Below are 23,712 nucleotides of genomic sequence, written 5' to 3'. Positions count from 1 at the left end.
AAACCTTCCTAAATCCTAAACCATGCTCGAGGTTACTCCCACTTCGTACGAGTTCAGTCTTCTTCATCCTCCCATCACCTCAACCTCCGACATTTCAACAAACATTACACCACCACCACAACACAGAAGAACCACAAAGAGCAAAAAATCAAGAACAAATAAACAAAGTAGATTTCCTTTCCCAAAAATGAAATCCAAGTCGATGGAAAACTAAATTGATGGTTTGTCATTCACGTATTTCTTCATCTAAGCACCGAAAAACAGAATCGACGGAAAAAAAAGACCATTAATTCCTCATACGCAATCAAAAACCAAGTCCTAATCTTCAAAATCTATCGCCCACTATATACATTAACAGAAATCGAACATATCTCGAAGTTTTAATCTTAAGATTAACTTTCTTGCCAGAGGAATTAGCAATGGGAGAACAAAGAAGAAATCTCAAATAGAGAAGAAATCTCGAAGAGTTTCTTTTTTGAATTGAAGGGTATTGATATAATTTCCTTTCAATTTAAATTCAATTAAATATTAAAGTGGGTCATTTGGACACAATTAAAGAGGGTGGATCATTTGAGCATTTCAAAAGGTTTTGAGGTTATTTGTGTCAATTTCCTTTCACAAAAAAAGAAAATTTATTTATATATATATAGCAAAACAAATACAAAGATGTTCGAGGATGTTCTGTTTCTTGAATTTTATTTTATTTTTTTAACATGGAAGATAAAACAAGTAGAAGACAGATTATCCCGTCAAAAGGTGAAAAGAGGTTGTCATTCTACAATTAGAGGTAAAATATGCTAATATAGACAAAGGCCTCGACTCTTTTAGGATTCGCTAGATTAAGGTCTTTTCGAGTGAAGCCAATAATTTCGGAGTTGTTTGTATCCTAATTGTTCAAGAGGTGCCTGACTTTGAGCAAGTTGAATTCTATGGTTAGATGTAAGATCTACTTTGATTGACAATTGCCTTAAACCTTAAACAATAGTCATGATTTGAGAAGCTTAATAGGCTATTCCCTTGTTATAAATTTTGTTCCATAATTTTGCCCTTAGAGTTTTGGATTATCCATCCCATAATCAATTTCTATTAGCGTATCAAGTCAACTGTTAAAAGTATGAATAATTTTATAGTTTGAATTCCTATCATCTTACAAGAAAAAGACATTAAATAAAGAGGTCGTGAGTTCAAATCCCTCTCCCAACATATTGTACTAAAAATAAAAATCAATTATATTGAAGCTTACATTGCTCTACCTAGATCAATCTAAACAGAACACAAGTTCATTGCTCCTCATGAATTGTGTAAGAAAATACATCGCATCATCAAACAATCTTCACCAAAGTCTAGTTTAAATAATTTTACCTACCAAGCGAAGTTCAAGTAATGAAGCTACCTCTGTTATCTCTTCTGCATGTCAAAGGTAAATAGTAATCTTTCATTTTTGTGAATAATTTGAGACTCAAGCTGACGTGTAAAATATCTCAAAAAATGAAGTATACAAATTGGAACTAGAAAGGGGCAAAATTAAGTGATATATAGTCCTCCATAAAAATATGCTAAGCACAGGCAGCAACAAATTGGTCTGATCCAGGCCTCCCTCGAATAGATAGATAGGTAAAACAAAACAAAAAAAACTAAAGAAAAGATGTACTTAAAATTCTGGTCTATAAATTGGTAGACAATCATTAAGTTAAAAAACAAAAAGGCCAACTCTTCCACCAATAATCTTCTGCCACGTAAATGTAGCACAACAGATCACAACTATTACTACAACCTTCGCTGCTGCTTCTTCCCATCCCTTCTCAATAGTAGCAAAAGCAAGTGAGGATTATTTTTTTCCGCAAGTTTTCAACTTTGATCAAACCCAAAATTTTCTTCACTCCAAATCAACTTTGCCAGACTCCCCCCCACACATTCAGCGTTCCGTGCTACCACGAGCGGGAACTCGGGATGAGGACCACGACGACCTTGAACTTCCAAATGCTGGTCTGCGATCATCACTGCGCCAGCTGTCTGGTTGGGATGGTCGACTGTCCGGCCTGCTGCTTCCCCATCGATCAGATTCAGGTGGTGCATTAGGGCTGGCACCTTCAGGCCGTCGGAACCTTGGCACATATTTTCCTGGAGTCGGGCCAGCAGGAGCAGCTGCAGCAGGAGCAGCAGTCCCAGACTCCAGAGGCCGAGAACCAGTAGAAGCATCAGGTCTAGCAGGCGCATCGGTTGATCTGCCACCACCAAAGAGCGATTCTTTCCGCAGTCTTTCTTTTTCTTCCAATTCTCGCTCCCTCTGCCTCTGCTTCTCAGCAATCTCATCCAATTTCGCCTTGCGTTCAGCTTCTTCCCTCTTTCTCCTCTCAGCCTCTGCAAAGTCCAAAAGATGCCGTAAGCAAAATTCGACAAGAGGAAACAAAACACGACCACAACATCAAGGCGTACCAAAACCACCAAAATAGTTTCTCAATAGCAAAGCCAGAAGAAAGAAAAAAATGGAGAAAGAAGTTTGATAAGATGCATTTTGAAAGCCCAGATATTTTTTTTATAAGAAACGGAATATATTGAACCAAAAAGGAGAAAACAGCCTTATTAAACCAAAAAGGAGAAAACAGCCTTACCACATTACAGCTTGCCAGTCACAAGAAAGTAAAGCTAAACTGTAATTACCTTGAATATTGGAAATCAATGTATACATAATGAAACAGATCGTTGGAAGAAAAATTTTGAAAAAGATTAATAATTGGATCATGGGTGAGAAAACAAAACTTCTATCGAAGAGAGGAATTGGGTAGATTTATGGATGGCGGTGGTTGGTTTAAGTGACATTTTTTATTCATCTGAGAGGTTTCTCAAGTCTTGCAAACACACCCACCTAAAACTGATGAAGGCTCCACTCTAATGTAACCCAATAGTAGAAACTACGATGGGGATGATATTCCAAAGAATTCTTGAGATAATATATATATAAATTATAAAAAGGAAAAAACATGAAACCTTTGACGGTGTTTGACCCCATAGAAAACAAGAACATTTCAAACAAATACCTTCTCGCTTGCGTGCTTCCTCCTCTTCACGCAATATTCTAAGCCTCTCCTCTTCGCGCCTAACATAAAAGATTTTCTTCCTCTTAGCCTCCCTTTCCGCTTTCCGGGCCTGAATTATTTGCCTGATCTGTTCTTCTCTCTCAGATCTACGTCTGTTGAACTCCTCTTGGCGAAGATTAATGACTCTTTCTTGGAAAATTTTCTAAAGAACAGGAAAAAAACGTTACAAAGTTTCATATTCTTGGGCTATTTCATTGAGAAGAATGAAAAAATATAAAAGACATGTACAAAACAACAGTCCAGCAAAAGGAGTCAAAGTAGCTCCAATCTAGCAAGATCAGACCTAACCTAAACAGTAATTACAAATATCTTTGAACATAGAAGCAGGGAAACCTCGCCTTTCCAAAACCTCTCAACCCCTCAAAAGATCTTGTTTCTTTTATTCCAAACATCTCATGGAACAGCTAAGAAACCCACCTGCCACAAAAACCCCCTTCTGAGAGACCGCAATTTTCCAACAAAACAGTAACTTTCCACTAACCAAGAACATCAACATTCCACAAAGACTGGAGGGAAGATTTGAATGCAGGGTGGGAGAGCCACAAAGAAGGTTACAAAGTTACATCATATGTTAGAAGGCAACTATTTTTGCAACGATTCATAGTCATGTTCACTTCAGAACATATATGGAGTAAAGAATTTAGAAAAAAAAAATCCACATCAATGACGACACAAGAACAAATATAGTAAATTTTGGTCTGAAACCTATAAAGGTAAATAATATACTGAATTAAATTATATACTAACATTGACATTTATATATACTTTTCGTATGGTTTTGATCATTTAAATTATTTGTGTCGAACAAAAAAAAATTATTATTGGTTACGTTAGCAATATTCAATAAACTATTTAATAAGAAAATTGGAATATGAAGTCGTGACTATATTCAAGAGATGTCAAATATTATTGAAATCTCAGTAACCAACACACTACTGAGAAAAGAAGAAGTTGGTTCAAATATAGAACAAATTTTGATGTCAATTTTAATCAAGAATTTTAGTAATTCAATTACCCTATAAGATTTTTTTTAAATCACCAGATAATTAAACATAAAATATCATATGATTACAGTACATGATAACCAAGTGAATCCTAAAAGTTCGGCAAATAAAGATCATTATCGACCAAAAAACATGAAACTAACTACAAACCTTGCTCTCCAACATTCGAGCCAATCGATTCTTCTCCTTGAGGTCACCTTCATGGCGCTGCTGGCTTAACTCAACCTCCAGCTGAAAAGCAAAAGAGGAACTCCATCTTTTAATGAAATAAAACTTTAAAAACTCCTATTAACTAATAACATATCTCCCCCTCTGCTAATCACTGTATGTTTCGAAATGTTAGGATGCAGATACAGAAGCTAAACAAAGTATGATCAAAACATGATTGATATAAAAACTAATTGGAGGCTTTAATGCTTTGATTTAGGCTAAAGCATAAAAAGCTGTAGAGGCGAGGCCACAAAAATATATCAGACACTTTTCTTATGCATGAGAAATTATTTGCCTACGAACTATTAATCAAATCACATACAAGTTTTCTTGGTCTTCTATAACCAAGACTTTTTGTAACTACAGAGTGACAAATTTTTTCCAATTGGGATATCTCATCTCCCCTTTGGTATTGTTCTCTTTTGATGATGAATCTCCGTTTCTTGTCAAACGAAAACCCCATATACTAGTTTAATTTACCTAGTTCCCTACATACTCCAACAGATTCAAGTTCAATCACCCATTGAGAATTTGGAAAAAAACAAAAACTACAACTAAACATAAATAATTAAAGTTCCCTTCAATATATTAGGAAAACAATTCAGAAAGCCAGACCTGCTGATCCCGTTCATGAATCATTCTCTCTTCAAGCAAACGTTGCTGGAATGCAGCATCAATTAACGTTGCTGCCTCTTCTCTTTTTGCTCTTTCTAGATAGTCCATAGTTTTGGCTAGCTTTTGTAATTTCTTCTCCATTTCCTGCCTCTCCCTTAATTGTTCGGTCAGGGCCAATTGCATTAAACTTTGTTTAGTCAACTTTTCCTGGGGATGTACACCCGTTGATTAATCAAATTCCACATCCTCTAAAAATGAGAAAAGAATTAATAAATGAAACTCACAGAATCAAGAACCGGCTTCCTGCTTCCCTTCTTTTTCCCAACACGCTTTTCAGCTTCCTGAAGTAAAGCCTGTGCTTCTTCAAGTTCCCGCTCCTCCATTTCCCTACGAAGCCGTTGACTTTTCCTTTGTTCATATTCAGCAGCAAGCCGCTTTTGTTCAGCCTCTTCAGTTATCTTCAGTAATTTCAACCTTCTTGATTCCTCCTCGCGTTCCTAAATAAAGTTTACCACAATTTTAACCATTTAAATACCCCAACAAAAAATGCACAAAGGTTAATCACAGTTTGATGAGGGTACCATTTCCAAAAGTTGCCGTTCCTGCTCTTCCTTCCTTTTCTCAATTATTGATTTCCGAGCAAGAAGCTTCTTGTGCTCTTTATCAACAATATCTGTCAAATCAGGCAATATTTCAACAGTTTTCGATGCTTTCCTTACTGGAGGATAGATCATGGCTCTTGCTTTGTTTAAGGATTCAGCAAGAACAGTCAAGTGGTCCCGGAGCCCATCTGATTCAATACCCTAAATCAATCCATAAAAAAATAATTACATTACAAACAGCCATTTAAAAAAATATACAGAAAAGACTGTTACTTCTGCAAATCCTGATTTAACATACAGAAAAAGATGGTCAATCCCCTAAATTCTAAAGAAATAAACTGAACAAGATCTAAAGATAGGCTAAGACTGATGTCAACTAACACACAAAAACAACAGCAGAGACAAAATCAGAGTTCAATTATAATCTTAAACAGCGGTCAAAAATCGGTTGGGTTATATAATAATTTTTTTTGGATAAGAAACAATTAGTTGGGTTACATTATAATGTAAAAGAAATTGTCCCTTAGTGCAAATAAAAGAATAAATAAGAAAAACAAGAAATTTCCAATACCAAATTGCCAAATAACACGATATTCCTTGAATGATCAACTTTCATAGCAATGAAATTTTGTTTAACCGCATCAACTGAAATTTTCTCCACGACAGAAAAATCAAAATATGGAATCATCTGGGATAGACTCTCTATTTTCATAGTCTGATAGACCTGGGAGACCTGGCAAAACATAGATTAAAAAAAGTTCAGTACATTGTAAATAAAACGAGTTTACCAATATAAAAAATATATACAAAAGTACCTGCTGAAGCAGCCTCAGGGTAGCAAGTTTCTCAAGAGCTGGAACATATTGGGACAATTGCACTTCAGGAACAGATGAAGCTGATGAAAGCTTACCTCCAAGCTTTGATATTTTGTTTAGCAAGGGTTGCAATTTTATTGCAAGATCAAGAGGGAAGAACTCATGCTCCAAAAGATGATAGAGATCTTTAACTTCCTGAGTTGCACAGCTCAGTACTCCTTTAGACACCTAAACAGAAGTATAAGTCTACTAAGCAAATAGAACTAGAATTATTGTTTACATACCAAAGGTTATTGTGAAGTGTACTTAACTTGCATGGATTTTTCACCATATATGAAAATACGTAGTTCTTTGCATTAAAAAAAGGTGAGGCAGAAATTATTGCACTATACATCAGCCCTAATACAAAGTTTTTGAGAGTTGTTCATCCTTGGCTGACACATTATGAAGCTTATTAACATTATTTGCTACTTCCAATATGAAGCATGATGTTAATTACAGGTAATTTCAGAAGGTCAGAGGGAAATAGTCCGCAAAATATCAGAGTAATGCAAGTCAAACATACCAGTTCAGAAAGAAGATTTGCCCTTGAAAGCTGTATAAAACATAAACAGAAAAAGAATATGAATAAGGTAACTTTCAGGTTGTAAAAAATATAAAAGAAAATTCAATTAGGACAAGTTGCATTACCACATCTCTACTTTCAAGTTTGGAGTCTAAATTGAACCCTATAAGATTAGCCATCCTCAAATTCCGCTCTTTCTCATGTTCAAGCTCTAAATGTGAAGCACCATGCTTGGAGTCATAGGGGGGCACTGCAAGTGCTGCTAAAACAACAGATGATGCTATCAGTTGTAAGTCCTTCTGGCTTAGATTTTTGTTGAAACTCTTCTGAAGGGTGAAGAGTTTAAGCCATGCATAGGCATGATAAAGATTACTATCCGATATCCAGAAGATCTCTGTTAATTTGACATAATAAACCACCATCAAGGATGGTTTAGGTGTTTTCTTAACCATGCACATCAAACCATGAATATCTTCCACAGAACGAAAAGCTTCCTGCAAATAATGGTAATAAAGAAATTGTTTGAATATGCCATTATTTGTAGAGAAGAAAATCATAATATGAATAACGTAGAATTCTGGAAGTGTATAGAATTTAAAGTTATTGACAGAAAGTCGAAGAAGAAATCATGAAATGGATCTTTGGAATTAATACATAACCCCACTTCTCTTTATAAAGAAAAATACTGAAACAAAAAAATTCATACCTGCCAGAGTTCAAGCTCTGTGGCAACCTTCAGCTGTTCGAATCTTGTGTCTAGGTACAATTGCAAGCTCTCTGGAGCAGATAGGTCAGGCCGGTCTCTTTGGTCTCTATACTTGTTGAGATTGGCCAGATGATTTCTGATAATTTCACATAATCTGCGAAATTCAGTGGTTCTTTTATACAGCTTACAGAACTGGAATGCACGATGGGCTGTCATCTACAAATGAAAAATGCCAGCAGAAATGTTACATCTTGTTGTAGAAAATTCTACTTGCTTCATCCAGTCTATACACTGTACAGAACACATCAAGGACAATAAAAATGCAGATTCTTCTAATAACATTAACAGCAGATTATGAAAAGAGAACTTGTTATTGTTGAAGTTTTAACTAACACTAAATAGACAATGTCCAAACTGATAAGGCATGTGATTTAGTCAATAATAAAATGGTCACAGAAATCCTATAGAAAACCAGCCTGCCCACCACCCCAGGTTCAACACATCATAGCTCAATCTTCATAACATTGACTAACTAATTTATAGCTTCCAAGTTATCACTAAAAGAATAATAAATAAGTAAATAAATAATATTCTAATGGAGAAGTAGTTCCAAGAAGACCTAAAAATATTTTCCAGGTACAGACGAACAAAAGCATTCTCAAATGTCAAATCCTTCAAGCATCAGAAGTGGGAATTCAACTACTATTCTAAGGCCCAATATCAATCCCCACTCTAATACAAAAAATTGTAGGATGACATAAACTTAGAAATTAACCCATAAACCAAATTGCTAGCAATTTAGACATGGCCTACCGCATAAAGCGCCTCCAACTTCGAGTTATTCCTCAGTATCTCGAGAACTGTTCGATATGTCTCCCATAAAAATTTAAACCAAGGAGTAACAAGTTCGCGATCAGATCTATCCTTTCCCTTTTCCCCACTGACATAACTAAGCATCAGATCTTCTGGTCTTTTATCAGCTTCCAAGTCATCAACATCAAGAGCTTCTTCTAATGCTTGAGCTTGACTACGAGCCTGTTCTGCCTTCTCAGTAGAAAGATGCATAAAGTGCTTGATTACTTCCTCTAAAGAAGTAACATTGACTTGTTGGCAAACAATACGGTATTGAATTAAACCATCCTTAGCAAACCTCCCTTTCCTCATGTCCACACAAAGCTCAACATACTTAAACATAATCCTCTCAAGAGGTTTCTGCCATGCTCGATATTTCTTGGAAGTGATAAGATCATGAAGGGCTTGCAAGGCATCTTGCTTCTGGCCAACATTGATGAGCTCTGGATACATGCAAGGAGAATAAAATTAATACTTGGAATCCAAAAGATTTCCTACCAACTACACTTTAAAGTATGTAATACACATTACAAAATAAGAAAAAGGAAATGAATTGAAAAACACTTGCAAAAAATTGATGAGCCAGATCACATTAAACGATGAAATATCTAAAACTTGAACTTGTTATCTAAATTATATTGTGCAAACGCCATACGCCACAAAAACCAGCTTCCAATTAAATAGCACGACAGTTGTATGAAGACTGAATGCCATACACCAAACTTTCAAAATTCAAATTACTTAACACACAGACATAAACACCCAAATAATATATACTTTCTCAATTTGTCACTGAACCATCTCTCCAACAAACAATAAATGGAGAAAATTTCTTCAAGTATTTAAAGTGTAAATTATACTACTAAAACAAAGTACCGCAGAAAATTCATGGCATATTTCACTCACAGATAAAAGTGTATTCTATTGCAAACTAGAAAGAGAAAATTATGTTGTTCACCTTCAGCACGCTTTAAAGCATTCTCTGGCTTGACAAAAGAAGTCATATCTCAATCCGATCTTCAGCTCACTCAAGGACAGCATGCAACGAAGAGTTACCTGAGCCACCAATGAAGAACCATTATGAGGACAGAAAGCAAACGAAAAAAAAATTAAACAGCATTGCTAGTCCAACATCGAAGGTGAGGTGATTCCTATCTCCATTTCCTATGGGGAGAGTTTTAATAGATTCACCAAAACCACGATAATTTAGAACGACTCGAAATCCAATCGATTCAGATCATACTTTTGAATCGAGAATTGGAACGAGTCGGAAATTGATCGGTGTCCGAATCAAGAACAAACTCACCTGAACAGTGGAGAAAACTAAGAGAAAACGCAGAAGAAGAAGAAGAAAAGAACCGGCTGATGGCGAACGCAGAAGAAGGAGGAGAAGAAGAAGAGGCGGCGGCGGAGAGGAAATAAGAAGATAAAAAAAGTTAGGGCTGGGCCAAAAGTTAGGGCTCGGCTGGTATTTATTTTTCATTTATTGTTTTTATTTTTTGTTTATTGTAACTAACTTAAATATTATTTTCCTTTCGGAAAAAAAAAAGACTTAAATTTTGTTTTTATTTTTGTTACTTATTAATTATTTTTATATAACAAATCAGAATTATTTTTAATAACATGTAATTCGTACGTTTTGTGATATTTTATAGTTAGTACTATTAATTTGGATATTTGGTAATAAAATTAGTCAAAAACAAGATACTAATTTTTTTTTGTCAACTTTTGTATATATCTAAGAGTTCTACATGTAATCAACACCAGAGATAGTTCGACATTTTCATAATACTGCAAAAAAATCGATAAAGTATGAAAAATATCAACAAAATATCATTGATACTAACATGATATTAATATTAATCATTTTTATCTTATTTATAAATGGTACAATATTTATTTGTTAATTTAAATATTTTTTATTTTTATAAACTTTCCATATATACCTATTTATATTAACATTTTATCGTTATTTCCAACCTTTCTATCGATTGAGATTTGACATTTAAAACTTTGGTTAAAAAATAAATTTCGATACCTAAATATAAATATTTTTATGATTTGTTGAAAAAATACATTATTACTAATGAATTTTATATTCAAATTATGACGACAACTATCTTTTAAGAAAGTTTATTTCTTTAAAAAATGTGATGAATTTTATTTTAATTAAATTGTATTAATTATTTAGTGACTATTTAATAGAGTACAAAGTTACGTTTGATAGTATTTTTTTTTTTCTATCATTAAATTAAGATAAAATGAATCAATTGTTTTATATATTTTAAATAAAAATAATAACATACCAAATAATGTAAATTAACAAACTTCAACAAGTATGCACGAATATTTGAAAAACATTAAGATTGATTATAGAATAACTTAAAAATAACCATGGCAAAGGAGGGAATTGATGTATATGGTTTTTTAGAGATATAGGATCACCTCTACCAAATTGCTATTAGACCAAGTGCAAAAAACTCAAAGATAAAATATTTTAGAGAAAAGTATAAGTAAAAAATATATGGAGAATAAAACTCAAAATGTTGGAGATGGTGACATTTTATAGTGATATGAAATAAACAAAACTTTTATATTCTATAATTAAATGTAATTAGAGATGAACATGGTTATGGGCGATATTAAGCCCTAAATAAATCTCATAGGTCAATACCAAATACCAAAAAGTACATGAATCATGCCAACAATAAAGAAAGATTTAGTCCAATGACTAAGACCCAATGACCAATTGAGCCAAATAGCTGTCAAGCTTACCAACCCGGTCGATTTGTGACCGAGCCAACCAGACTGATTAGGCCTAAAGGCTAGTAGGTCGCATAATTGAGATGACCACTAAGTAGATTGGTCAACATTTGGTTTACTAGGCCCACAAGCCAACTAGCCAAGCTGGCCTATGACTGACCATGCCCAATAAACCAGTTGGTCGGCCTAAGGCCAAGCCGACCACATAGTTCGGTTGGACGGTCCGTAGTCAACCAGCCTATGGGTCAACATTTTCCCGTTTGTCTTGTGGGCTAATATTCACCATCCAATCGGGTAGCCTAGTGGTGCTCTTGAACTCGACGATTTTCTCAACTATTAAGAAATTGGACCTTCGAAATTATACAACATGAATTCAAAGGGAATAGAGGATGAAGTCTCGTAATCAATATACACTACAAAAACATATTTCTTATTACACTTCATTAGGGGTGTTTAAAAAATCTAATAACCGAGCAACCTGGACAACTCAACTAAGGGTTGGTTGGGTTAGAAATTTGTTTGGTTTGGTTCGCGGATTGCAGAATTTTCTAAACGGTTCAACACAACTCAAACTCAACCAACCTTAAATTAAAATAATATATATGTATATATATATATATATATATATATATATATCATCTCCCACCTCTCTCAGCTTTCTTCCCCCTTCATCTCTACCTCTCTCTCCCCCTCTATCCCAAAAACCTACGATTCATTTTTTTCAAATTTATGTAGTTACTAATTTTCAGGGCAGGAGAGCATGAAGGACTTTTTAGCCATTGTGGATGGAACTCTGTGATGGAAAGTATGAGCTGCGGAGCAGAGGGTGAAGCAAGGGATGTGGTGGAGGATTTGTGAAGGGGTTTGTAGAGGGAGTTAATGAAGGAGGAGAGGGGGAAGCATGCGAGGAAAGAGGGCCGGTGAGATTTCAAAGATGATTAAAAAGGCTATGGTGAAAGGTGGGCCGTCTTAGACCAAATTGGATACGAACAACCTCTCCTCCTCCACCACGTGACCCTCTATCCCACTTCCCTCCACAGCTTCTCCTCTGCCGCCTGCCTCCCTTCTCCCTCTATCCCTCATTCCCTCCCTCTAAAAATTTCAACCCGACGACCCAATTTAAAGATATAAGGATTTGGTTGGGTTGTGTTGTAAATTTCGTTTGTATATTTCGAGTAGCTAAACCGACCAACCCAAATTTGTAAATTTGTTGAAAAACCCTTATAGTCCAACTCAACCCAATCCCTAAAAACCTCATGCTTCACATAATCTCTAATTTAAACATCGAAGTGTGTTGTTGGCATCACATCGGCACGTAATTCTAACTTGTTGGGTAGGTTATCCATTTTTTTTATATTAGTGTGGGTTTGGTAATTCAAGTGCATCAACAAGAGTAAAAATTTTAATATATTATTATTTAGTTTATATTGTTTCCTTGCTAGATAATTAACCGTTGTTTTATTACATTTTTAATTAAAAATCTATTATACTAATTAATACATTTAATTCTTTTACTTTTTGGGTTTCTAAGAGATATTTAGTATCTTTTTTCTCATTACTTTCCCATTATGATTGCACATTTGCTCTACAATCTCCCTCCACTTTTATTCCAACTTCACCGTCATGGTTAAGCTTATTTCTTTTGGGTTCTTGAGTCATGTTTGTTTGTTTGTTTTTTTTTTCCAATTCTAAAAGATAAATTTGGTCATGTTTTATTAGAAACAAAAATATGACCTACTACGTGGTGAGATACGACTAAATTATCAAACTTATCCGTAGTTCGTTTGAACTATGAAACTCATCCATAGGTCGTCGAACTACTAAGATCATCTCAGTGGCTGATCTATTAAATTTGACCAGGATGGTACCAAATAGCTCGACCAATCTAGAGACAGTCTAAACAAGGTTAGTTGAACCTATGACGACAACCAGTAACTGCCCAACTACTTGTTGTAACGACTAGTCTCCCTCATCCGCCTATAAAACGACACATATTCTTCTCAATAAGGTATCCAATTTTGTTTAAAATTAGCCTACTCAACTCGAACTCATACTAACTTGAGTTTCAAAGTGTTTATTTCTTATTTTCAGGTCTTATCTTGCATAGCTCGCTCCTCTATAACTTATTTGGTGAAAATATAGCCGACCTTCCATCCATGGTGGACTTCCACATTAACATAATTGAACATATCGTCCTTTTGCACTTTTTTCTCCTTCGAAAGAACCATTTGAGTAGAATTCCCCCATTCGAGAAACATGGCATCCATACTATTGTAAATATTCCCAAAAACAGTACACAGATTTAAATAGCACTCTCCGAAATTCAACAATTTTATATTTCAATAGGATAAAGGACTATCTAGCATTTATTTTGATGACAATTGGATAGTGGTAAATTTAGTCTTATTTTAATTAGATATATTAGAAATAGTATCACGATTATTAATTGGATAATAGGTTGGATCGATTTTTCATCCAAGAAGTTTTATTAGGGTATATTTGAAAAAGACGAAATCACTTTTATCATTTTCTATCACTTATCTTATTATAATTTTGTTATTGTCAAAATCACTTCCATTCAAAAAAGTAATGTTTAATAATATACAAGTAATTTTAGAATATATCTAACATTATTATTTCTAATATGAAAAAATATATATATATTGATTTGATCAATCAATTGGAAATTGGGAAGTAGCATTTTCCATGATTCGACCATTCATGTTTTTAAGAACAAATCCACTTCTTTTTTTTTTTTTTAAATTAAATTGTTCACCCTCTTGAAACTTGAAATAGGGTGGTGTTGAATCAAAATTGAAAACAAGAAGAATGATATTTGGTCAACTTTATGAGTTGGGCAATTGATAGACAAAAGTAGATGGAAAAAAGTTCTCCGTGGGGATTTCGATCCCGCAATTTTATTGAGAAAAATCTCTACCGTAATACTTCTTAATCTCCTATGTGAATGAGCACTATGTTAACTCAAATAAAAAATCTAATAAGATAGAAAAACTCAGTCAAAGGATTTACTTACAACCAAGAGTTAAAAAATCAATTTTCCATTTTTTTAATTTAAAATAAAATCAAACCATAAACTAATAATACACGTTTGGGAAGGAAGAAATTTCAAATATTGAAGACTTGCTTGAATTATGATCAATTTACTTTCCATACATCGTATACAATTCATATTCTACCATTTACAAAATCTTATCTCAAATAAACATCAAAGAACATCATCACATTGGTGAACCTGAAATCTAAGTAGATTTAACGATTAAACCTAATGTTCAACAATAATGGTACTCAATGACAAAAAAAAAAAAAAAAGAATCAAAATTCATAAAAAATTATGAATTAAAAGAAATTTAGAAAAAATAAAGAATTAAAGATTTGCATAGACGATTAGATCCAAATATTTTCATGGATTAAAAAAACGATATATATATATAGAGAGAGAGAGAGAGAGTAATAAACAGGAAAGAAGGAAAATAGATATAAAAAAACGCATAAGATTAAAACTCTGTATGTAATCCAAATTCTATTTTGTTTTTAGATCCACTGAATTCATTTAACTAAATTTTTTAAAACTTTTGTTTTTAGATCCACTGAATTCATTTAATTAAATTTTTGAAAACTATTTTCAAAGTATGTGATCCAAATAGTAATAATTATGAAACCTATAGTTTTATGTTTTCCCAATGTTTATAGGTTTGGAATTTGAAACATAAAATACAAAATTACATTGAAAAGTATTAAAACAAACCTCGAATAAATATACTATTTCATATTATAAACTCATTTCATTTTTATTAAAATTATAAAATATATAATAATATTGTAACTAATAATTATACAAAATTTATATCATGTATGTTAATAATTAATAAATTTTTTGATTCATCAAAATATTTAGTTGGTAACACTAATTTATAAATATATTAGATTCAATTTTCAGATTTGCTACCAGATACATTAAAAATACCAAAACCATGAAATACAATTCTATTTTTCAAATCCCATTTCAATATGTTCATGAATTTGATATGAAGTCAATCAAAATTTATATTTTATTGTGAATATATAAAAAAAAACATAAAAATATCAACAACATATCACTCATATAGACATAAAAAGTAGGGCCTCTATCAGTATTTTTGGAGTAATTTAGGCAAATATAAAATATAATCAATCGAAACTGAATGCAAGTTTACGAATCAGAATCAAAATTCCCAAAGTAAGCAAAACTAAAACAGGAAAGAAAGATTAGGAAATTTTTTTATAAGTGGAGGATGAGCTTTGCGCTCCCAGCACCTCCACTCCTGCCCCTAACTTACCCAAAAGTTTGGACCTCAGATTTCTATTTGGTATGACCAAGAGACCCTAAGTCTTTGGCAATGGGAATGTTGCTTCGGGGCAGAGATTTAGGAACTAGAAACAGACATCAAACTAAAATATATTGACCAGGCCGTAGAAATATATCATGCAACAAAGTCCTATGAATTCTTTTGTTCAAATATGCAAACTAATGCACCCAGTCAAGTAATAATACACAGCCAGAAGAACAATTTATAAATCTGTCTAGTGTCTACATGAATATTCGAACAATTAAGACCAGAATAAACTCCGCACTCGCATGAGAAGAAAGGCACCAAACTGAACTAGGAAAAACTTAAATGAAATAAGCACGATATTAACTTAAGAATTGAAATTACTTTACTCCAGATATAAATTTAACATATAAGTAAAAGCCTAAAGACTACATGAGTTTCTCTTCAATAAGTTCTTAACCGAGAGGCAAAAATTCAAATATCTAGCTCTATATCCTTTGTCTTCTTCATGACTAACACTTAAATAGGTTAAAAACAGGATGAAGAGCAAATCACAAGAGAAACACCTCAAAATCCGAGCTTAGTGCGGCGCCAGTGCCTTCTCTTCGCATTGTACCTGAAGAGAATACATAGAAATGAAGCGTCGGATTTAAAACCAAGAAGTATGAAAATGAAATTATGATGGAAAACAGAACAGAAGAGTAAAAGACCTGATGGTGTTGTCGGTCCTCAGGCGGATCCAGTGAGGAATAGGCCTGTTTTGTCTCATCTTCTTCGCCAACTTCTTCTTGATTCTGAAGGTCTTGTGAGACGGCTGCACATTAAAGAAAACTCATATCTGACATCACAACACAACCTCCCAAAACAAAAATCATTTGCACATGTAACTAAGGTCTCATTTGATAACCATTTTGTTTTTAGTTTTTAGTTAATGAAAATTATGCAAATTAGTTTCTTAAAAACACACTTGTATATTTTTCCAAATTTCAAAAACAAAAACAAGTTTTTAAAAACTACATTTTTTAGTTTTTCAAAACTTAGCTGTTGAAAATATTTCCAAAAGGTAGATAGCAAAACTATGAAATATATGGGTGAAAGTATTGTTTACGAGCTTAATTTTCAAAAAACAGAAAACTAACAATCAAATGTTTAATCAATCGGCCCTAAATAAATCACCCAGAAGGAATTCAAAAAGAAAACTTAAAAGAAAGAAACAGTTACCATCTTCGAGATTCAGGAATCGGCCTAGGACAGCCTGCAGCCACAAATTACCTGACCCATCAAGAAGCATTATCAAGACATCAACCAAATGAACAAAATCAAAGAGAATTACTAATTCAACATTGAAGTTCACAGTGGATAAAAGGGACATTCATATTCTGTAAATGCATAAGATTTGTTCCCTTTCTAAAACACCTTCGAACAATTATAGCTAGCGCACAAATGCTAAAAATTGCATATCAGTTAGACAAAATAATCAGCTTGAACGCCGACGCAATCGATCTCTAAAAAATCAAAACCTATTCTACTGTTTAGTTTATAAGGAACGAAACCCCGTGTTCTCGCTAACCTATTAATTCCAAAAACTATTCTAGAATTGAAAATACAATGAATGCCACTCGCAGATCTATAAAAAATAATCAAAATCGTAAGCCGACCAATATGGAACGTGGTTACTAATTACACGAAGAACCATATGATCGTAAATCCCAGAAAAAGAGTAATCGTAGATCAGCTAATGAAAAATTCAGAGGAAAACATGAGAGACTGAAGGCCTACCGAAGAAGAAGAAAGATTACCTGAGAGAGATGAGCGTTGAAGTGGCCGTTCTGTTCGATGAAGGTAAAGGAGATTAGGGTTTTAGGAATTCATCGGGTTTGGGCCTGATAATAAATGGGCCCAATAACTAACAGTCCATTGTGTTGTTCATAATGCGGTCCATTTGAATATCCTTTTATTATTTTTTATTTTATAATATTGAAACAAGGTTATCTCAGCGATGGAGAATAATTTGCTTAACAAAAAATTATATTTTTAAAGCTAGAAACAGTGTAAAATAGTAATAATAACAGACATGTACGGACTATTGTTTGGAAAAGAAACTCTCTATTTATTTTTTTAAAATATATTCTAATTTTCCTTTACAATGATTCAATTACTAAAATAAAAATTAAAATTGCCTATTTCTAAATTTAGGTTGAATGATAAGTTTGATCTCTACACTTTCAAAATTAGTATGATTAGAAATTTATCAGATACTTTTTAAAACTTAGAGACTCGATAGATACTTTTTAAAGTTCAGAGATTTATTAGAGACCAATTAAACTTATAAATTTTACAAATTTTGAATGTTATACCATGATAATTGAGAGCGAGTTGTGTACTAATTTTTAGTACTTGTGCTAAAAAAGCGTAATATAATACATAATAATTATTATATTTTAGTTTTCAGTATTACTTGAATTGAATATTTATATTAAATACGTCTAAAATTATACTTGTGAACATATCACCTTTTCAGTTCAACTATTAATTGAAACAAAAATCTTATAATTTAATAAAACTCTTAACTTTTTTAGGTTTAAGGTGCAGTATGATTAAATTGAAAGTTTATTGTAAAAATTCAATGTCAGTTACAAGGTTAAAATTGATATTTTCCCATCATATTTACATGAATCTGTGCCTTTTGACCTGAAATACTAAATGCACCACTCCCAAACATATTTTGTTTTTGTTTTTTTCCAATAAAAAAGAAACAAGAAACAGAGAAAAATAATTACCTAATGCAATTATGTTTCTTTCAATAAAAAAAAAGGAAAAGCAAAAAACATAAACACTACCCAGCGGGCACTAATTTAAGGTATTCTTGACGTGACAAAAATTTACTGTAAAATTTATTGATGAGAAGCTACATTCATCATTGAATAATCTTTCTTACCCCTTTTATCCTTTATTGGTATAAGAAGATGTAATAGGCCTCAACTTAGCTACAACATCTTTCATTTTTGACATTAGCAATCATAACAATAAGCGAACCACAATATGGAAGATAACAAACAAGCAGCAACTACATAAACTTTCATGCTTCTTTTTCCATTGGAGCTACAACATAAGCTTGTTGATGCAAAGGTGAAAAATGGAGAAAGAGGACGATAACCGACATGTCATCCATTGCAATTCCCGGCCTCCTCCGCTTCCACGCACGGGTAGCATACTCAACCAATCGTCGAGCTGATTTGGCTCTATCCGTCGTTGAATGAACGATCTGCACTGCTTCTTGATTCAAGACGACGTCCCATATCTAGTAAAAATAGACGAAACATTGATACAACTTTAGGACTATTACCATACCATTGTGCATTTAGCTCGTTAAGAACATTCTCTAGCTGATGAAAGAATGTTACTTTGAGCAGAAAAAGAAGTGTGAGAGGCTTACCCCATCAGTTGCAAGCACAACAAACAGGTCTTTGCTGGTCACAGTTCTTTGTGTTACATCGGGCATAGAGATGAGTCCAAAATGCTTGACACAAAAATCGCCGAAGGATCTCGACATCGACAACCCGGGAGCTGCCCTGTTCGGCAGCCAGATACGGGGAGTCCCGGGTTCATCTGGCAAGCAGAAAACTCTCCCATTGCATTGTGCTATCCTCTCAGCCTCCTCTGACAATAAAACAATGACCAAAATAAAAATGTAAGAGCTTTGTACCCTCCATTTTATATATTCATTTATATATAGAGAAAGGAACGAACGAGGTAGATTTGGCTTGAAATCAACAGTGAGCTGAATTGGTAATGGTACCGAGTTTCCATCATCAGAAGTTGTAGCCATCACGGCTCGGGAGTCGCCTGTGTTTGCAATAACAATCATATCACCCTGATAAAACAGAAGAATTCAGATCAAAAATCTTATTGTAACACTAGGAATCATTTCGAAGAGAGAAAACACATTACCTGTCGAACGATTGAAAGGGCCGTTGTTCCACTATGGAACGTGTCGATTTTACGGTGCCGCTCGAGTTCTAGATCAATGGTAGCACAGGCTTCTATATAAGAATGCTTCCATATATTGAACTGTAGATGTGATTTCCCTGAATTGAGTTCTAAATTTGGTTGAAGAGCAGTTTGAACAAGTGCATCTTGCCAATTGCAAAGCAGAGCTGTTGGCATTGACTTTCTAACCTTCTTTGCAACAAAATGGCCCCATGGTCCATGGCCATCAAAGACCCCACAAAATATCATATCCTTTTGACACCCAAATTCCTATCACCAAAACCAGTTATCCACATTTCAAAACTCAATATGAGGCAAAAAACCTAAAACTTGCCTTTTCTTTTCCTGTCTTTTGTTGGTGAAAAATATGAATAGCTCTGCTCGAATCTTTCGTTCGTTTGCTTATTTGCAATATTTGAGGGCGAGAAAAAAAAGCAACTATATTTAACATTTTTGCACTCTCTTCATGTTCTACTCTTACTTTAAGCAACAATTATGAGCACAAATTTTGTTTTGAAGCTAAATTGCATACCTCCCACACAATGCAGCAGTCCTGATTGGTTCCTTTCTCGCCCCTCTTCGAAAAACTTGAGACGAAGTTCTCCGAGTCGTCGAGATTTATACTTCCTGAACCATGGATAATCAGATCCTTCTTCTTTGCAGACTTCGCCATTGCTTCTGCAGCTTCTCTCCCACTCACAACTGATGCATTTTCAGAATTTCTCCATTTCTTAGGGGTCAGTGACTTTGTTAGTTCATTGAACTTGAAGAACAAATGCTCCATTGCCTTTTTGGTGAGTATCGGTTTCGTGCACTTGTCGTTCTTCCCCGAGTCCTAGTCAGTGAAGCTTAGGAAGGATCAAATACAATCAAATATAAGAATTGGATGAATGCAAGTGGAAATAAAGAAAAGCATTGCAAAAAAAAATGTTTTGTTTTCATCTTCTTTTTGATTACTTTGTTTGGTTTCTGTTTGTTTCTCCTCTCCTTCCAAACATTTTTTCCTCAGAACCAAAAGGAATGCTGTTGGAGAGTAAAAGACAGAATCTGACTCAGAAGGCTCATTCTCTCAAATTTTAAATTCAGAACCAAACACAGGGACACTGAATCTGAAGTACACGACACGGAATATTCATTCGAAAGCTGAATCGTCTATTTCTCTGTGAGGCTCTCCATGTTTCTACAATGGTATGACATTGTCCGTTTCGAACCTAAGCCCGTAGGATGTTACTTTGAATTCTATTTAAAATGAGAAGAACTTGTAACAAACATATCAAGGATCTTCCTCAATTATCGAATTTAATCATCATCAGTATTTTTATACTAGAAGATAAAATGAGAGACAATATTCTAAGTTGTTGGTTATTGCAGACAAAAGGGTAGGTTACAAAGAATCTTGTGATATTTTCCCTCAATCTACTGATCCACCAATGAAATCTGATCAAGGTTCGCAGACTTGTTTGGCCACCGAGAAACGAGAGAAAAAGTTGGTTTTGTTATTAAACAATGTTTCTACCAAATCCTTATGGCCTCATGCCAAAGTTTTTCTATCAAGCAATAAAATATTCCGGCTAAAAGAACACTAGAATCTTACTTTTTCATTGAAGTAACGATTTACTCCCTAAATTCTAGTGTGGAAAGATTTAATCATTCAATAAGTGCAGTTTAAAATTTACAACGATTTAATATTTGAAAAGTTCTAGAAAGGTATAATAAAGGTCTGGCATATGTCGCTATTGAGATCCCATGTGTATAAAGTAAAGATGAAGAAAAGAAATGACGGATTGATGAGATCTAGGTGGTTCTGAACCATACCTTTTAACAAAATTCGTCACAAAAATTTAAACTACAGACACAAAATTGTATATTCTAAGTTCAAAACTAAATCATTAGTTAAACTATTGAGAGTAAACCTCTATCATACTAGAACTTAAGGATTAAATCATTGCATCATTACTGCAATCAGCAGAAGGAATGTGGCTTTTAACCCACCATTTTAAGCTTTTGGAAAGTGAGAACAAAAATGGAAAAAAAGAAAAAAGATACTGAATCCCACCAGTAAAAAGCGACCCAGATGGGGAAATGATAAAGAAAAAGCAGAATGAAAATTGTAATTTGTTTGTTTTCTTTTCTTTCATTCTCTACGGCATTTTCTCAGCAAGAAAGTGAAGTATGAGGAAATGTAAAAAACCAGAACAACAAACTGAAAACCCAGTAATCTAAAACAGAAAGAAAAAGAAGAACCTTGATTTTCCGGGAAAATGAACATGAACAGGAAAGTGAGAGCTAGAGCGCCGGAATCTGAAGCAATGGCCGGAAATCCGACTCCGTCCGTAAGAACGCGGCGAAATTCCGGCGACCCAAGTCGGCGCAGAGAGAAACCAGCGGCTGAAACCGATCGATATCCATGGAAGCAGCTCGCGGCTCCGATTCTGGCTCTGGTTTTTTAATTTTCCCGGGAAACAAACAGAAACAGACCAAATGCCTAAACCAAAGGCTTAAAAAAGATCTCCAGCTTTCTTGGATTTGAAAAAGGAGCTTCGATTCACTGCCAATTTGGGTCAGATTCAGCATTAAATAAAGAGAAATCAGAGAAATATTTAGTTTACGCAAAGGAGATATGGGCATATCGCATATGGATTTCTACATTTTTCAAACAACATCATTATAGTATTACCTCGTTTTCCATGGTGGAGGTCAACAATTGCCACCTGGTAACATGGGTTTTAGATATTTTGTGGGATTGAATCTTTATTAAGATATTTTGGTGCATTGCTAAATTACAAGTTAGCAATCGCAGGGGCTTTGTTTAATATGTTTTCCAACTTTAAAAAGCTAAAAATAAATTGATGAATTTTTAATTTTAGGACGGTGTCGGTCTTTCCATGTCGATATTCATGATGTCAAAGGCATGAACAATACTTCTACCCTGATGAGGAGTCAAAAGTGAAGAGCGCTCATCGTCGGTAACCACCTCGTAATTTCATCCCTTGAAACACACATTATGTAATTTGAGACGATAATTTTTATTTTTTATTTATATAACTATTAAATATTACTCTTAAAATAAATTAAAAATTTTAATTTATAGAAGAATTAAAAACTAATTTATTGATTATTCAAATAGGAAAAAGTATAAAAGTTGAAATAATTTAAGCAAATGAAGGCCGTCTCAATGTACAAAAGAAAAGAGCGAGACTTTTTAAACCTTGCAAGGTTGCTCTGGTTGATTTAGAGACAATTCTACTATGACTCTTTTTGTGGGGAGAGAATATGTGTAGAAATGAAATGTACCGAATTTATTTATGAGTCTTGTACACACCGCTCATTATACTATACTCAAAACTCCAGTTCAAATAATAATTTATTTAGTACTTTTGTTCCAATTCAACAACAAACAACTCCGAACTAATTAAGTGCTTGTACCAATCGATTCAAGTTCGATAAGAAGTTCTAGTTTTTTCTGAATCGTTGGTACTAACTTTCCATTTATGAAACGCTCTTGATGGAAAAAAATGTGAAGGAAATATCATTGAATCGTTGGAGAGGAGCAAGAAGGTTGGGGGAAAGACACATGAGAGATAAACGAGAGGCAAAAGAAAAGTTATATATATGTATGTGATATATATATATATATATATATATATATTATTTTGTTTTGTCAAGCTGCTCTTTTTAACTCCAAACTAATCTAAACTATGTTTGGGGAAAAGAATACCCTGGACACGTGGAGGACCCCTATTGGTGTTCCAAGATGACCCATGAGTCATGTCCCAGCTCGGACCGCCGAGATCACTACCACTAGCGTTGACAGATGCTAAGTATGAGGGCCGATGTGAGCTACTGTCAGCGGCGTGATTATCGGGTGTAACCGTCGGTCGGTCCCGAGATTACCGGGTGTAACCGACGGTCCCGAGATTACCGGGTGTAACCGTCGCGAGGTTAGCGGGACTACCACCCATAAGTAGAGGACCTCACTCCACGATCAGGTACGATGATTTCTGACCTCGAACTAAACTGGGAATCCGACCTATACTGACTTGATCGTCGGAGTGCTCACCTTTTTGTGCAGGTCCGCCCAAGTATTCAAATCGGTCCGGAGGCCGAGTTCGAGCTGCAATCAGAAATACACTGTTGTGCATATCCTTGCATAAACATTTG

The 23,712-nt window shown here is 34.2% G+C and overlaps 3 protein-coding genes across 8 annotated transcripts; all 3 read right to left on the bottom strand.

The window, feature by feature from the left end:
• Positions 1 to 1,509: 1,509 nt before the first annotated feature.
• On the bottom strand, positions 1,510 to 9,931 carry EIF3A (eukaryotic translation initiation factor 3A). Its single transcript, XM_022280596.2, has 14 exons — positions 9,774 to 9,931; positions 9,426 to 9,523; positions 8,429 to 8,910; positions 7,616 to 7,831; positions 7,035 to 7,403; positions 6,910 to 6,939; positions 6,345 to 6,572; positions 6,101 to 6,262; positions 5,509 to 5,730; positions 5,212 to 5,424; positions 4,928 to 5,134; positions 4,253 to 4,333; positions 3,039 to 3,240; positions 1,510 to 2,361 (listed from the first exon to the last, which is right to left on the bottom strand). Exons 2-14 carry the CDS (start codon positions 9,469 to 9,471, stop codon positions 1,916 to 1,918), a joined length of 2,904 nt encoding a protein of 967 aa, XP_022136288.1. The 5' UTR covers positions 9,472 to 9,523; positions 9,774 to 9,931; the 3' UTR covers positions 1,510 to 1,915.
• Positions 9,932 to 15,923: 5,992 nt separating this feature from the next.
• Positions 15,924 to 17,467, bottom strand: LOC111007536 (large ribosomal subunit protein eL39). Of its 3 annotated transcripts, none has more exons than XM_022279936.2 (4): positions 17,361 to 17,467; positions 16,783 to 16,833; positions 16,272 to 16,375; positions 15,924 to 16,177 (listed from the first exon to the last, which is right to left on the bottom strand). In XM_022279936.2, exons 2-4 carry the CDS (start codon positions 16,783 to 16,785, stop codon positions 16,129 to 16,131), a joined length of 156 nt encoding a protein of 51 aa, XP_022135628.1. In that variant the 5' UTR covers positions 16,786 to 16,833; positions 17,361 to 17,467; the 3' UTR covers positions 15,924 to 16,128. The 3 variants fall into 3 exon arrangements, with proteins under 3 accessions (XP_022135628.1, XP_022135629.1, XP_087980970.1); XM_022279937.2 differs by having other exon boundaries at positions 17,341 to 17,364; XM_088124844.1 differs by lacking the exon at positions 17,361 to 17,467 and adding an exon at positions 17,220 to 17,284.
• Positions 17,468 to 18,433: 966 nt separating this feature from the next.
• Positions 18,434 to 22,348, bottom strand: LOC111007525 (putative protein phosphatase 2C 34). Of its 4 annotated transcripts, XM_022279918.2 has the most exons (7): positions 22,229 to 22,348; positions 21,796 to 22,099; positions 20,084 to 20,399; positions 19,513 to 19,821; positions 19,312 to 19,435; positions 18,998 to 19,221; positions 18,434 to 18,862 (listed from the first exon to the last, which is right to left on the bottom strand). In XM_022279918.2, the coding sequence occupies exons 3-7, from the start codon at positions 20,333 to 20,335 to the stop codon at positions 18,641 to 18,643; spliced, it is 1,131 nt and encodes a 376-aa protein (XP_022135610.1). In that variant the 5' UTR covers positions 20,336 to 20,399; positions 21,796 to 22,099; positions 22,229 to 22,348; the 3' UTR covers positions 18,434 to 18,640. The 4 variants fall into 4 exon arrangements, with proteins under 4 accessions (XP_022135610.1, XP_022135608.1, XP_022135611.1 ...); XM_022279916.2 differs by lacking the exon at positions 22,229 to 22,348 and having other exon boundaries at positions 21,796 to 22,200; XM_022279919.2 differs by lacking the exon at positions 22,229 to 22,348 and having other exon boundaries at positions 20,084 to 20,386; positions 21,796 to 22,200.
• Positions 22,349 to 23,712: the final 1,364 nt, after the last annotated feature.

Source organism: Momordica charantia (genome assembly GCF_013281855.1).
Source record: "Momordica charantia cultivar OHB3-1 chromosome 6 unlocalized genomic scaffold, Mcharantia_2.0 BLBB01000006.1, whole genome shotgun sequence".
Taxonomy (NCBI): domain Eukaryota; kingdom Viridiplantae; phylum Streptophyta; class Magnoliopsida; order Cucurbitales; family Cucurbitaceae; genus Momordica; species Momordica charantia.
The sequence above is the reverse complement of the archived record's forward strand: the minus strand, read 5'-3'. Positions and strand labels throughout refer to the sequence as shown.